Raw genomic sequence first — 15,943 nt, 5'->3', positions numbered from 1 at the left:
ACTGCATCACTGCAGCCGCTGCACCGATCCGCCTGTCGATCTCACGCTCCATCCTTCCCTCACTCGTGAACAAGACCCCGAGATACTTGAACTCCTTCACTTGGGGCAAGGACACCCCACTCACCTGAAGAGGGCAAGCAACTTTTTTCCGGTCGAGAACTATGGCCTCGGATTTGGAGGTGCTGATTCTCATCCCAGCCGCTTCACACTCGGCTGCAAACCGTCCCAGTGCATGTTGCAGGTCCGGGTTTGATGGAGCCATCAGGACAACATCGTCTGAAAACAGCAGAGATGGAATCCTGTGGTCCCCAAACCGGACACCCTTCGACCCCCGACTGCGCCTAGAAATTCTGTCCATAAAAACTATGAACCGAACCGGTGACAAAGGGCAGCCCTGGCGGAGTCCAACATGCACTGGGAACAGGTCTGACTTACTGCCGGCAATGCGAACACAGCTCCTGCTCCGGTCATACAGGGACCGGACAGCCCTGAGCAAAGGGCCCCGGACCCCGTACTCCCGGAGCACCCCCCAAAGGACACCCCGAGGGACAAGATCGAAAGCCTTCTCCAGATCCACAAAGCACATGTGGACTGGTTGGGCAAAGTCCCATGAACCCTCGAGCATCCGATGGAGGGTATAGAGCTGGTCCAGTGTTCCACGACCGGGACGAAAACCACTCTGCTCCTCCTGAGGTTCGACTATCGGTCGGATTCTCCTCTCCAGTACCTTGGAATAGACCTTACCTGGGAGGCTGAGGAGTGTGATCCCTATGTAGTTGGAACACACCCTCCGGTCCCCCTTCTTGAACAGAGGGACCACCACCCCGGTCTGCCAGTCCAGAGGCACGGTCCCCGACCGCCACGCGATGTTGCAGAGACGTGTCAACCAAGACAGTCCTACAACATCCAGATACTTTAGGTACTCAGGGCGGATCTCATCCACCCCCTAAGCCCTGCCACCGAGGAGTTTGCAAACAACCTCAGTGACTTCAGCTTGGGTGATGGATGAGCCAGCCTCCGAGTCCCCGGTCTCTACTTCCTCTTCGGAAGACGTAACTGAGTCAAATCAAATCAAATCAAATCAATTTATTTTTGTAAGGCCCAAAATCACAACAACAGTTGCCTCTGAGGGCCACAGGGAGAAATGAATCAACAATGTCTGTGGTGGCGATGGAGTCAGACAATGTCTGTGGTGGCGAGGGACGATGTCCCAGGGTCCTCTGTCCTTAGACTCTCCTTCTCGGCCAGGAAAAACTACAAAAAAAACCTCTTTGGGAAAAAAGCGTAGAAACCTGGAGGAGTTCCAGTGAAGGAGAGATCCGACTCTCACAGACGGACAGACGGACACGAGGAGACTGGAGCTGGACCCACTCTTCAGGCAGATGAGGGACCGACTGAGGCGAACTGGACCCACTCTTCAGGCAGAAGAGGGACCGTCTGAGGCGAGCTGGACCCACTCTTCAGGCAAATGAGGGACCGTCTGTGTCGAGCTGGACCCACTCTTCAGGCAGATGAGGGACCGTCTGAGTCGAGCTGGACCCACTCTTCAGGCAGATGAGGGACCGTCGGAGGCGAGCTGGGCCCACTCTTCAGGCAGATGAGGGACTGTCGGAGTCGAGCTGGACCCACTCTTCAGGCAGATGAGGGACTGTCGGGGGCGAGCTGGACCCACTCCTCAGGCAGATGAGGGACCGTCCACACAGGGCAGGGACCACTTCACCAGGTTAGGGGCATCTGGGTCCACAGGTCCTCAGGAGTGAGAGAAAGAAAAGAAGGCGGTGAACAGTTTGCAAGTGGAATCAAAAAATAAATATTGTTTGATAGCATAAGTAGTCAGAAGAAGAAGAGGATAGTGCTCAAGCTGTCATACTTCCCCCAGCATAGTTACTCCTAGGGCAGCGTAGCTAAAGCTGTGGGTTTATGTTTCTGTTCCTAACTAGTCTGACCATAAGCGATTTCGAAGAGGAACGTTTTAAGCCTGGACTTAAATGAAGAGACTGTGTCAGCATATTTGACATGGGTCGGGAGCTGATTCCATAACACAGGAGCTTGGTAGCTAAACGCTCTACCTCCTACAGTACTTTTAGAGACTCTTGGGACCACCAGAAGGCCGGCATTCTGAGAGCGAAGAGCTCTGTTTGGATGATATGGTTCTATAGCATCTTTGAGGTAGGATGGGGCCATGTCATTTATGGCTTTGTAGGTCAAGAGTAGAATTTTAAATTTGATTCTAGACTCGACGGGGAGCCAGTGAAGAGACTTCAGCACCGGCGTAATGTGCTCTCTTCTTTTTGTTCCTGTTAGTAATCTTGCTGCTGCATTTTGAACCAGTTGAAAGCTTTTTATGGAGCTTTTAGGACACGCTGCAAGCAGGGAGTTACAGTAGTCTAATCTAGTCGTTACAAATGCATGGATAAGTTTTTCGGCATCACTTTTAGGCAGGATTCTTCTGATTTTGGCTATGTTGCGCAAATGGAAATAGGCTGTTTTACAAGCTTGATTTATATGAGCTTTAAATGAGAGCTCCTGGTCAAATAAGACTCCAAGGTTTCTTACAGTAGAACTGGAGGCTACACTGACATTGTCCAGTGTGACTATCTGCTCGAATAGAGAGTCTCGTAGATGCTTAGGGCCAAGCACAATGACCTCGGTTTTTTCAGGGTTAAGAAGCAGGTAGTTTAGTGTCATCCAGGTTTTTATCTCCTTCACACAAGTACTAAGTCTGTCTACTTGATCGCTCTGATCAGGTTTCATTGATAAATACAGCTGAGTGTCGTCTGCATAGCAGTGGAAGTTAATGTCATGCTTTCTGATAATGTTGCCTAATGGCAGCATATAAAGAGTAAACAGAATTGGACCGAGTACCAAACCCTGTGGCACACCGTAAATTACTTTAGAGCTTGGTGAGGAGCTCTGGTTTACATTAACAAATTGGAACCTATCAGATAGATAGGATTTAAACCAGCTGAGGGCTGTTCCTCCAACACCTACATCGCATTCTAACCTCTGCAGTAGAATGTTGTGGTCAATGGTGTCAAACGCTGCGCTCAGGTCCAACAGAACCAGGATTGAGACCAGTCCATCGTCAGCGGCTAATAACAAATCATTTGTGACTTTAACTAGTGCAGTTTCAGTGCTGTGGTGGGCTCTGAACCCTGACTGGAAAACTTCAAATAAGTTATTGTCCTGCAGGTGGCGACAAAGCTGTTTTACTACAACTTTTTCAAGGATTTTAGAGACGAAGGGAAGATTTGAAATAGGTCTGTAGTTTACCAATAGGTCGGGATCTAGATTAGGCTTAATGACTGCATGTTTGAAGGACTGTGGAACATAGCCACTTTCGAGTGAAGTATTTATTATATTAAGAATAGGGTCTATAATTAGGGGGAGAATGTCTTTGAGGAGTCTGCTTGGAATGGGGTCTAGGACACAAGTTGAGCTTTTAGAAGACATAATGGCTGAAGTTATCTCTGCTTGATCAACAGCTGTGAACCTTTCTAAGTTTACAGGTGGATTTATATGGGACGTTAGATTTACAGCTTGGGCTAGTTCAGGGCTAATAGCGGGGGTAATTTCATCTAATTTATCTCTGATTGTTTTTATTTTATTGTTAAAAAATAGGAGGAAATCATCAGAGCTAAGTGTAGCTGGGATTGAGGGCTCTACTGCACTGTGACAGTTTGTTAGCCTAGCTACAGTGCTGAAAAGGAATTTAGTGTTACTTTTGTTGACTTCTATTAGATTTGAATAATATCTGGTTTGGGCCTTACGCAGAGCCTGCTTATAGGACAGCAGGCAACTTTTCCATGCTTTTAGGGATTCTTCGGTGTGAGAGCGACGAAATAATCCCTCTAACTTTCTAACTCTTTGTTTATGTGAACGCAGTTCTTGGTTGTACCATGGGGAGGCGCGCTTTGGCCTAATGACCTTCTGTTTTAACGGCGCGACAACGTCAAGAGCAGACTTCAGAGAATTCATGGTCAAGTCGACACATTGATCACTTAAACTGGGACTAAAGCTGTTCTCAGCAGGATCACATGACATGTCACTGAATATTGGCTCTATTATTTCTTTGAATTTTGAGATAGATTTTTCAGATATTGTCCTTTTCATTATAACTTTATTTTGTGGGACTGGATGATCTTTAAGAATAAACTGAAAGGTAATTAGGAAATGATCTGACAATATAGGGTTTTGAGGGAGGACAATGAGGTCACTAATCTCTGTTCCATACGTTAGGACAAGATCCAGAGTGTTCTTGTGAGTGTGAGTCGGTTTATTTACATTCTGAGTGAAACCAATGCTGTCTAACAAGGCGCTGAAGGCATTACTGAGAGCGTCATCACTCATGTTCACGTGGATATTAAAGTCTCCAACTATAACTATTTTATCCCAGGCTAACACTAAGTTTGATATAAAGTCAGAAAACTCTGTTAAAAACTCTGAGTAGGGACCAGGGGGTCGGTAGATAACTATGAACAAAACTCCTTTTTGGTTTTTCATATTTGGACATGTGATTGACAGCATAAGGCTTTCAAATGAGTGAAATGCATTGTTAGTTTTAGGGCTCATGAGTAGGCTTGAGTGTGAGATCACTGCCACACCACCACCTCGGCCTGTGCTCCTGGCAGTCTGAAAGTTAACATGGGTGGGTGGGGTGGACTCATTTAGTCTGACGTAGTCGTCTTGTTGAAGCCACGTTTCAGTTAGAGCTAGAAGATCTATGTTATAGTCACTAATTAATTCATTAACTAAGAGCGATTTGGAGGAAATTGCTCTAATGTTTAGCAGTCCACATTTTACGTGTTTATTCATTTGTGTATTTGTGTCATTTGTGATTGTTATTTTCCTTAAGTTATTTGGTCTGACGCCTGAAATATTTTTTCTGAGATGTGACTTTTTGGCATTATTTGTACGAGGAACACGAGGGACACACACAGTCTCTATCTGTCTTGAATCTGAACACTTCACATGTAACAGAACGGGCGAGAGTTCAGCGACAGAGGAGCGTCTTGAACTGCTGCTCTGCACCTGGGACTCATCCCTAGATGGTCACTTAACACGACTAAGACTATCGGTCAAATTCCGAACTAATAGGGATGTACCCTCCGAAGTCGGATGGATGCCATCCCTGCGTATGAGCCCGGGCTTTCCCCAAAACGCACTCCAGTTATCAATAAAGACAACGTTGTTTTGAGGGCACCATCTGGATAACCAGTTGTTGAATGCTGAGAGACGGCTGTACAATTCAGCATTGATCCGATTGGGCAGGGGACCAGAAAATATTACAGTGTCTGACATCGACTTCGCTAGGTCACACACCGCGGCTACTTGAACTTTGAGCACCTCTGATTGTCTCCGCCGGGCGTCGTTACCGCCTGCGTGAATCACGACTCGCCGGAAACGGGTCCTGCTCCGCTTTAAGATCCTAAGGTTTCCTTCGATGTCACCCATTCTGGCCCCCGGGTAACACCTAACGCTAGCAGCTGGCAGCTTCACGTCTCTAACAATAGAACTCCCGATTACAAGAGTTTCTCTCGTGTGTTCAGCGGGCGTGTGATCGCTGAGGGGAGAAAACCTATTATAGACGTGAAGCTCACGACGCTCTGAGGTTCGGCGTTTAGCGCCTTGTCCCCTCCGAACTGTCACAAATTGGTCCCTATTCTGTTCCTGGTCTAGTCCCGGCTGCACGGGAGACGCTGAGTAGCTGAGCTCGGCCTTACTGCTACTGCTAATGCTAATGCTACGCCCTGCAGCGCGGTCCGGTAGCCCTCGCGCTAAAACCGAACTATAACTGGACTTAAGCTCCTCTAAACAGCGGATCCGCGCTTCTAACTCCGTAACCCTGGCCTCCAAAACTACCACTACACTGCACTTCACGCACCTATCATCAGAGAAGGAGCCAGGGTTCTGACTCGACATATGACAGCTCAAACAGGTAAAGGTAGATCCAGCCATGACGCTAGCGGCTAGGCTACGCTAGGCTAGTTCAGGCTGGAGCTAGAGAGTGAAGAGGGCTTTTTAATCCACGAAATACTGAAAAGCGAGCGGCTTGAGGCTCCGGATTGTTTGCGGAGAAATCAAACGTTCACTTTCGTGTATATGATGCGTAAATAGTGTGTATAATTTGTGGATTAATCGGTAAAAGGCTCTAAGAACGAACAGCTCTGAAAACGCGACACACTCACCGGAAATGACGTCACCGCAAAACTGAGGGATTAAGGAGATCCTCAAAGTATTCCTTCCACCGTCCGACGACATCCCCAGTTGAGGTCAGCAGGCCTCCACCCGCACCGTAAACGGTGTTGGTGAGACACTGCTTCCCCTTCCTGAGGCGCCGGACGGTTTGCCAGAATTTCTTTGGTGCCGACCGATAGTCCTCCTCCATGGCCTCCCCGAACTCCTCCCAGGCCCGGGTTTTTGCCTCTGCGACAGCACGAACCGCGGCTCGCTTGGCCTGCCGATACCCGTCGATGACCTCCAGAGACCTACAAGCCAGAGTGGCCTGATAGGCCTCCTTCTTCAGTCTGACGGCATCCCTTACTTCCAGTGTCCACCACCAGGTTCGGGGGTTGCCGCCACGACAGGCACCGGAGACCTTGCGACCACAGCTCCGAGCAGCCGCATCAACAATGGAGGCGGAGAACATGGTCCACTCGGACTCAATGTCCCCAACCTCCCCCGGGACATGGGAGAAGCTCTCCCGGAGGTGCGAGTTGAATACCCTACTGACAGAGGGCTCCACTAGACGTTCCCAACAGACCCTCACAATGCGCTTGGGTCTGCCAAGTCTGTCCAGCTTCCTCCTCCGCCAGCGGATCCAACTCACCACCAGGTGTTGATCGGTTGACAACTCTGCCCCTCTCTTCACCCGAGTGTCCAAGACAGGCGGCCGGAGGTCAGATGACACGACAACAAAGTCGATCATTGACCTCCGGCCTAGGGTGTCCTGGTGCCATGTGCACTGATGGACACCCTTGTGCTTGAACATGGTGTTCGTTATGGACAATCCGTGGCTAGCACAGAAGTCCAATAACTGAACACCGCTCGGATTCAGATCGGGGAAGCCGTTCTTCCCGATCACCCCTCTCCAGGTGTCACTGTCATTGCCCACGTGGTCGGTGCACTGTCCCGTACCCCTCCCAAGGACTCCAAGAAGGCCGGGTACTCTGCACTGCTGTTCGGCCCGTAGGCCGCCACAACAGTGAGAGACCTGTCCCCCACCCGAAGGCGGAGGGACGCGACCCTCTCGTTCACTGGGGTAAACTCCAACACGTGGCGGCTGAGCTGAGGGGCTATAAGCAAGCCCACACCAGCCCGCCGCCTCGCCCCGCGGGCAACACCAGAGAAGTGGAGCATCCAGCCCCTCTCGAGGAGATGTGTTCCAGAGCCCAAACTGTGCGTGGAGGTGAGGCCGACTATATCTAGTCGGTATCGCTCAACCTCCCGCATAAGCTCAGGCTCTTTCCCCCCCAGCGAGGTGACATTCCATGTCCCCAGAGTTAGTCTCTGTGTCTGGAGATCTGGTCGCCGAGGCCCCTGCCGTCGACTGCCGCCCAGATCTCTCTGCACCGGCCCCTTATGGATCCTCCTGCGGGTGGTGGGCCCACGAGAGGGCGGCCCCACGTCGCTCTTTCGGGCTGTGCCGGGCCGGGCCCCGTGGGGTAAGACCCGGCCACCAGGCACTCGCCATGGAGCACCCATCCCAGGCCTGGCTCCAGGATGGGGCCCCGGTCACGCCGATCCAGGCGACGTAAACTGCCTTGTTCTTGTAGTCATCATAAGAGGCTTCTGAACCGATCTTTGTCTGACCCGTCACCTAGGACCTTGGGAGACCCTACCAGGGGCTTGAAGCCCCCAACAACATAGCTCCTGGGATCATTCGGGCACTCAAACCCCTCCACCACGTTAAGATGTCGGTTCAAGGAGAGGTCTTTTATCCATACATATACTAATCCAGCTCCCATGCTAAAATAAAAAGAATTGCAACTGCAGAAATAAACACAGGGAACAGGACTGCACACCACAGTAAAAAAGAGCCAGTTAGTTTGTCCTTTAGGAGCGAGTCATTGTAATCAGTGTTAATAGGATTCAATGGATTGTTGGGGTCCTGTTCCAGAGCTCTAATGGACCACACTTTGCCCGTGGAATATTGTGCATATTAGACACGTTCTGAAATTCAATCAAGAATAAATTGCTTGACTTGGCCTATCTTTGATAAGCTTACCGTGTAAAAACAAAACAAAAAAAAAAAACATATTTTTTTCAATGCAAGCCATAGAAATATTTAAGCTATAACTATTACAATAAGAATTGCTTGTGCCATTATTTTATGTCCCTGGCCTTGGATTCATCAGCCCTCGTCCCCTGTATAAGGCAGGGAAAAGGGAATGCTGCTTTTAAATCAGTTTGGTTTAGTTTAGCTCCAAATAGAGCACCAGTTTAGAAACGCAACAGGATTCACCTCATGCAGATTAATTACCATGTTATTATAGCAAGCTGTGAACACTATGCAGAACTTGAAGGTCAAATTAATATAAGAGCGTGTCAAATCTGCTAGGAAAAGCTGTACTTATTTTTTTCTCTTATTTTCAGTTTAAATGAAATAAAGGGGTAAGTGTACATTCCAAAGATTCCAAATTCCTAACATTACACTGAAGTGACTCACATGAAAAAGCTCTTAACTGTGCTCTGGCCGCAGAATGAGGGCCTTATTTAGAACAGATGAAGTGAAGATCCTGGAGTGGATTCAGACAAAGCAGTGTCTGTCTGAGTTCGAGTCTGAGGCCGCGGTCACACAGTGGCGCCTCTGACCTTTCTATAGGGGATCTGTATTGGAGACCATCAGTAATGAAGCTGCCTAGGCAACATACACTCTTAAATAAATACATTTAATAAATAGACAAAAGAAGAATGCTTGAAGTGCCAAACATAGCCAATATGAAATATTAATTTATTTGTTACATTTTTTAAAGAAGTTTTAGATAAAAGGTGCTTATCAACATAGTTCTTAAAATATCTTAAATGTGTTCAACTATTATCTACAAAAAATTGCTACATTTTTTTTTATATTTTTTGTAGCAGCACGGTTTTTTTTAGTTGCAATTATTAAACATAGTACATACAGGAGACTAGAGAGTAAAATAGTGACGTGGCTGAGCTGCCATCTACTGGTTTTTTCCTTCAAATGCATCATGTTCTTTGTTGAAAAGCAGAATTACTCCTGCTCTATTTCCCATTCGCTCTAAATTATACAAGAAAACAACCTGATCTTAACCTCAAATATATCTTCCCTCTCACCATCTGTAATCATCAAGTGGCTGTTTTGAGACTCTTCCTGAAAAAAATACCCAACAACCGACTGGTAAAAATAATTTAAGCCTTGACATAACTGCGTTTTTTTTGTAAGAGGGGAAGTGACATTTATTTTTAGTTTTATAACAAATGTACAACATGCATAACAAATAAAAACACATGTTTATTCATACATTCATACGTACAGGAATGATTATTACTGGCAACTGCTTTAGTGCATGTATAACATTTTAAACTGAAAATAGATTCATAGAATTAAATGTATTTTGTCATAGTTAAATCAAATGCATAGCTATATTAAATGTACACCAAAACAAATCATAAGACACATGATTTGGGCTTTGTTTTTCATTGTCCGCCAGCAGGGGGAGCTGTAGTATCCCTTCAATTCCAGGGAATCCCTCTGCTCTACCTGATTTGCTTTACAGTTTAGATGATTTACAATGTGACACACTGAGATTACACTTTGATTGGTTGATAACAGTCACACGCTCAAAATGATAAAACAAAATGCTATTAATTGTAATGACGTGCAAAAGGCTGCTGAAAACACAACAGAAAGTCTTACTGCAATCACACAATAAAACACTGTCACACCGTCGTCCCCTTCTATGAAACAACACATGTTTTTTGTTGTTTTGACGATGACCTTGGGAATGCGGTGCTCGATCTTGTCGGAGTTGAGCTCGCCTGCGAAGTGGTTGGTGAAAATCTGAACGACGGATCTGATACAAAGAAGTCTGACGATCTCACTGAGGCTGAAGAGGGACTTGTTTGCAAAGGGTGTGACGATGTTGATGAGAATAGAGAGACGGGCCTTGTCCCCGGAGCATTGGATGGTCTTGTTGGGGATGTAGTGGTCAGATTTGTCACCGGAGCATATGATGGTCTTGTTGGGGATGTAGTGGTCAGATTTGACGCCAGAGTATTTGCTGGTCTTGTTGAGGATGTAGTGGTCAGATTTGTCACCGGAGCATATGATGGTCTTGTTGAGGATGTAGTGGTCAGATTTGACGCCAGAGTATTTGCTGGTCTTAATGGGGATGTAGTGGTCAGATTGGTCACCAGAGCATTAGAGGAGACCGTTGAGGCGGCGGGTGCCACAGAGGGCGTGACTGCAGGTGTCGGTGCAGGTGTTGTTAAGGCTGCTGGTTGGTGGTAGGTAGTTTGACTCCTCTCTTTGTACTGAAGCACGTACTCCGGGTAGATCTGCTGCTTCTCGAACACAACAAAGATGGAGGGGTTCACGATGTTGTCCACACAGCTGTCGTACAGATTCATGTTACTTCCGTCTTTGGACGGAGGTCGTCTGTATTCGGAGGAGCCTCTGGCGTAGTCTCCGACCAAAACTCGAGACACAAACATGAACCGGAGTTGTGACGTGCCAGTGTAGCTGTGGGAGTACTTGGCATCTCGAGCAAAATAACTTCCTAAAAGACCAGAAAATAATGAGGTAAAATGTATTTGCACTACAAGTTGGTATAAAAACGGCAGTGGTTGTCGACAATCAACAATTTATAATCCAGGAGGATAATAAAAAGCCACGACAGGTGCGCTTTCACTGAGAGTTTGTGGCCAACTTGAGAATAATTATTAGCAATCCATTAAGACGGCATTATTTATTTATTACTTCAAACATTCTTTAGGGACTGACCTTGACCATAAGCAGTGCCGTTGACTCCACAGAGCCTCCAGTCGAAGTTAGTAGCACAGATGGTTTCTACATGTAAAGGGTCGGTCCCATGAAAAAGCTTTCTCTCGGCCACTGGTTTTCCACTGTTCTTGTTCTTCATGTGAGTCTTATGTCTTAAAATGGCACAAACAAAACAAACTGTGAAAGCACAGAAGAAAATGTATTATTTGGAGCGTTGATCTAAAATACATACAGCTGAAACGCTTCCCAAACAGCTTTGTTTTGATTCCTTTCGATTTTCAGAATGTCAAATCCATTCATGGTTTGACAAAAAAGATTGTGGATCTCTTTATATTCAGCCAGGGAGGGTTGGAGACTGATGCGCTATGAAAATAACACACATACAGTTATATGTACAAGGCATTGTCAGAGGAACAATTCTAAAGTATAATTAACTTCATATCCATATATTATGTTTACCTTATGTTCAGTTGGAGAAATTTGTGTTTTGTCCCAGTAGTCTGGTACAGCAGTGGGGTTTGTTACACGCTTCCTAAAATAAGTAAATAAAAAAAATGGATTTAAAAAGCTCCTACAGTGCACAATAAGAGTTATTATACCTCTTTGTCGGGACTTCAGCTGCGGAGACAAACTGAGGCCGTCTCCTCACAATCCTCTTAGTGCTGTACTTTATGTTGGTTTGAATCATATCTAAAGGAAACAAATATGTAACGGTTCAGTGTCTGTACAATGTGTGATGTGGTAATAAATGACCACAATAACCGCATGCATACCCTGAAAACTGATTTCATATGACTGTGAGCCCGCTTTGAACTGCACCACAGCCTTGTCATTGTTCAGATACATTTCCTCCAGGTGTTTACTTGTGACACTGGCCAGTTGATGCACATTTGTCTATAAAATAAGAAATAACACACTTAGATTTCAAGAGGGAGCACTGCATTATATTACAGATTTTCTCCTCTGTCTATCCTCATCAACTAATAATAGCCTTCTTGCTAGCTAGCGGTGTTGGGCCTAATAAGACAAAAGATCAAAGCTTCACCAGAGTAAACCAAGCCAAAATACTGTATGAGAGAAGTCACAGTATCTAATGGTTGCTTAGATACGGTTCCTAACATGCCAATGCCACTCACATCAGCTCCGTACTGCAGCCACTTGCCATGGTCATCCTCCCAGTACCAAAGCCAGTCAGTGGTGTGAAGAAAGTCTGGCTCCAGAACAGAGTTAATGGTAGAGAGGCGTCGCACGGCATTTTCTCCACACTTCATTGTGTCGAAATACACCAGAGGGCAGGTGGAGCTGTGACGGGGAACTATGTTAGTACAATTAGGAATATTTTGTCTATTTAAATAACACATGGTTTGATATGGTTTGACAGGAACTCAAAAAATTGGTAGAATAATAAAAAAAACGTGAACTTAATGAACCCTCCTGCCAAAGCAAAAAGTATGTATTGTTTCATTTCATTGTTTTAACGACACGGGACACTTCACCTGTATGTGTTTTCAGGGTAACAGTAGGCCTGCTCGATCTTCTCATTATCAGCCATAGCAGTCCACTGGCCGTTCAGATTCATCTCCCAAACGTACGGCATCTTGACATGAGCCTTGAAACAGCGATCTGAAAACATGTCCACGTCCACACACATGATCAACAGTTCAAACCCACATCTAAGACTAAATACAATCTTAAATCTCTCACCTTCATATTTACAGTGTCCCTTGATGAAGAACATGCAGATTTCAGTTTTATCTAAACAGGAATGTGTTGTATTTAATTGTTTACAACACGTGGCTACATTAAAAGCTGTGTAAAAGGGAACGTTACCTCTTTGTCCTTGACTTTGTCTTTTATCGTTGTTGTGTGTTGGATTATAACTTCTGAAATCTACTTTGTTGGTAGCTATTAAATGAGAGTGACTTGCATCAGATTGTTGACTATTGCCCCTTCTGCCCCTGCCTCTTCTCCCACCCCTGGCTCCTGTGTTTTCTCCTTTTCCAAAACCTCCTAGGACACCAGTACTACTTAAATCAGAATCAGAACTTCCAGAATCCAGTGAATCACATTTGTCTTGACTGTTCAGCAGAACATTACTGTTCATAAAGCTTATAGAAGCAGCTGTGAAGTCATTATTAGATGAAATATCCTGTCTACTGCCACTTTTGCCCCTGCCTCCTCTAAAATGGCCTCCTCTCCCCCGACCACCACGGCCCCTGTGTTCATTCTGGTTGTAGCCGGAGTTGAGTGAGTCTTGTCTTCTGTCATAATCAGAAGTCAAATCTGAACTAGAGGCTGTCCGTGTCTCACTGTAATTGCTCGGGTTTCCTCTGTTTTTCCCATTGTCTGACTTGTCAGCGATCCACAACGCCTCTTTATTGGCATAAATAGACTTCAGGGATGTAATCAGACAGTCAGGAATTCGCTTGTCCTGCAGAACCTTCAGCGGCTGTGGGGCCAGAAAGTCGTGTGTCCTGAAGCAGCTGCAGTCCTGACTCAGGAACCGCTGACAAACGTGCAGTCTCAGGCAGCTGTCCTCGCATCCATTACGGTTATTGTAATTATGGCAGATCTAAAGAGGAAAAGCACATGGAGAGTTACAGTGTGTTGGATTAATGCATGTCCTTTTTAGGAGTATTTCTCCACAACATGATTTACTAGTCAGCTGGGAAGTTACTGCTTGTTGAAGTATAATAAATTATATTTTTATTTTGATTATAAGAATTTATATGAACCACAACAGGAAGAAGAAGGCCTGGATTGAGTTAGCAGGAGCTATGGAAGTGACTGGTCAGTTTATTTAGCTTGCACATAAATACAGTAGAGTACACTGTATACAGTATACAGTGTCATTGGGCCATTTGGGTCAGATACATGGTGAGATTATAGAGATATCTTAAAATGTCACACGTACACACAAAGGTGTGATGCACAATTGTAAATAGCACTTGTTTTTTCTGTTAAACCTACAAACTGTTGTGTGTTGTTATGTCTATACTTTAATTAATCTACTGTTTGGTGCTGTAAATGTTTATAATCTGTCACCCCTTTTGCCTTATTTGTCTATCTTCCATTAAATTAAACTTATTAATGTTTGGAGAGCTTTAGCCTGCATCATGCCTCCTCCACTCGAGTCAACGAAAGACAAAACACATTTGAATATGTACCTAAAGCAACCATTCTTTACTGTTGTGTGTGAGTTGAACTACAGTCATACTTACAGAAGGCAGAATATTGCTGTTGCTCTGGAGAAGCAGGAGGCACAGCTGGGCCCTGGACAGTGTCTCCAGACCAAACTCTGTAAGGATCTTCCCATTGTAGTGCGAGTGGAGATCATGGGAGAATATGCATCCTCTCCTGTGACATCAGGCAGTATTAGTGTCAGAAGAGCTACTTCAATCAGTGTTCTCAGCCTGTAATAATAAAATGCTTAAATAATATTGCCCCTCAATCTGGCTGTTAACCCCTCTCTCCACATAATATGAAAATAATATGTTAAAAGTGCTCAAATATAACATAATTGTCATTTAAATAACAAAATACTTGCATTATTCAAATTAAGTGGGAACTCTAACCTACTGTATTTCCTGTTGCTTTATTTAAACAAGAAAAAACCACACCAAGAATGTTAATATCAGAGTAAACTTTCTACAGACTAACCAGGTGAATGACATCACAATGCACATTATATAATACACTGATAATAGCCCTTGTTATTATACAAGTGTTGCAAATCCCCACCCATGTTTCCACTCCTCTGTGGATAAAACAAACATGGTGAATACATGACTACGACAATGTGAACAATAAGAAATGGTTGAACAATCTGTAATCAACAAGACTGAGAAGTAGTAGAAGTATTGGAAAAAAAATCTCTTGTGGTCATGTGACAGTGACTACATTAATGTCTTGATAAAAACAAAACAATAAAGTGCATCGACACCATATTGGGATTTAGAAACATAACGATACATATTGACTCACTCTGTGCCTCTAAATGGAAGGTCAAAGGTCATATTTACAGTAGTTACCTCGTGTGACTGAAGTGACAGGAGCCCGTGAGGAAGAAGCCCTTGCACAGGTGCAGGCCTCCGCAGCCCGGGCAGTCCTTGCGCCAGCAGAGTCGCACTTTGGTCCGGACAACAACATGCGGGGTCCCGTTGATCAAACACGGAACGAACTTGTCGTTGTTGCAAATTAAGTCTGAAAGTGTCGTATCGTTGCACAAATTAAACAGCAGGTCCGCGGTGACCACAGCCCCCTGATTGTCCAAAATGTATGTCAAAATATCCGTCTCCATGAATGTGGCCTACGAAAACAACTCGCATCCGAGAACCGCAAGGGTCACGTACGTGAAAGGCTCTTATTATGATGGAAGGAAAACGAAAGCGAGAGGCGTCACCTCTTACCGGAAGCGTCACCTCTCTCCGGAAGCGTCACCTCATTCCGGAAGCGCGTCTTTTTGTTTTTTTATTGTCAAAATTGTTTTAACAAATTACATTTTACATTTATTACAAAACAGTTAAATGAATGCCAGGGGGTGGCATATTACAATTATAATTATAAATCAAAAACATTCAAAGATGTTCATATGTAGAAATTGCTTTTTTGTTTAAACTTCTGGAAATGGTGAGCAAATATGACTCAATTTGTTTGATAACGACGGGGGAAAAAAGGGATACCGATGATAAAAATGTACTTTTATGAATGTAGAATTTGCTAAATATAAGATTTTTTTTTTTTTTTTTACTATAGTCTACTTTTGTATCATGAAAACCAAAAATTACACGTTCAAATTTTAAACTGAAGTTGGGTTCAATGTGACGTATTATAAATTGTAAACAATCTCTCCAAAAGGTTTTAATAATAGTGCTATTCCAACGGAAGCGCGTCTGTGATAGATCAATGGTGCGCCGCCACGTAATCCCACGTAATCCTCCTCCTGCTTGTAGTGGCTGCCGATCACCACGAGGG

The 15,943-nt window shown here is 45.0% G+C and overlaps 1 protein-coding gene across 1 annotated transcript; it reads right to left on the bottom strand.

Moving 5' to 3' along the window:
• Positions 1-9,537: 9,537 nt before the first annotated feature.
• Positions 9,538-15,298, bottom strand: LOC140368150 (protein mono-ADP-ribosyltransferase PARP12-like). Its single transcript, XM_072455057.1, has 12 exons — positions 15,001-15,298; positions 14,191-14,326; positions 12,800-13,541; positions 12,674-12,724; positions 12,466-12,592; positions 12,106-12,271; positions 11,743-11,863; positions 11,569-11,659; positions 11,429-11,501; positions 11,202-11,332; positions 10,970-11,121; positions 9,538-10,745 (listed from the first exon to the last, which is right to left on the bottom strand). Exons 1-12 carry the CDS (start codon positions 15,267-15,269, stop codon positions 9,925-9,927), a joined length of 2,880 nt encoding a protein of 959 aa, XP_072311158.1. The 5' UTR covers positions 15,270-15,298; the 3' UTR covers positions 9,538-9,924.
• Positions 15,299-15,943: the final 645 nt, after the last annotated feature.

Source organism: Eucyclogobius newberryi, unplaced genomic scaffold, assembly GCF_026437365.1.
Source record: "Eucyclogobius newberryi isolate DKJ021-1_F unplaced genomic scaffold, fEucNew1.0.hap1 SCAF_2, whole genome shotgun sequence".
Lineage (NCBI taxonomy): Eukaryota > Metazoa > Chordata > Actinopteri > Gobiiformes > Gobiidae > Eucyclogobius > Eucyclogobius newberryi.
The sequence above is the reverse complement of the archived record's forward strand: the minus strand, read 5'-3'. Positions and strand labels throughout refer to the sequence as shown.

Bases quoted from the DNA above. Each gene is read 5' to 3' on its own strand.
- LOC140368150 (XM_072455057.1), bottom strand. From the start codon at position 15,269: ATGGAGACGGATATTTTGACATACATTTTGGACAATCAGGGGGCTGTG. The intron at 12,593-12,673 runs GTGAGAGATTTA...ACATGTTTTCAG, and splicing joins GGGACACTGTAAATATGAAG to ATCGCTGTTTCAAGGCTCAT. The intron at 12,272-12,465 runs GTGAAGTGTCCC...TCCCCGTCACAG, and splicing joins TACCCTGAAAACACATACAG to CTCCACCTGCCCTCTGGTGT.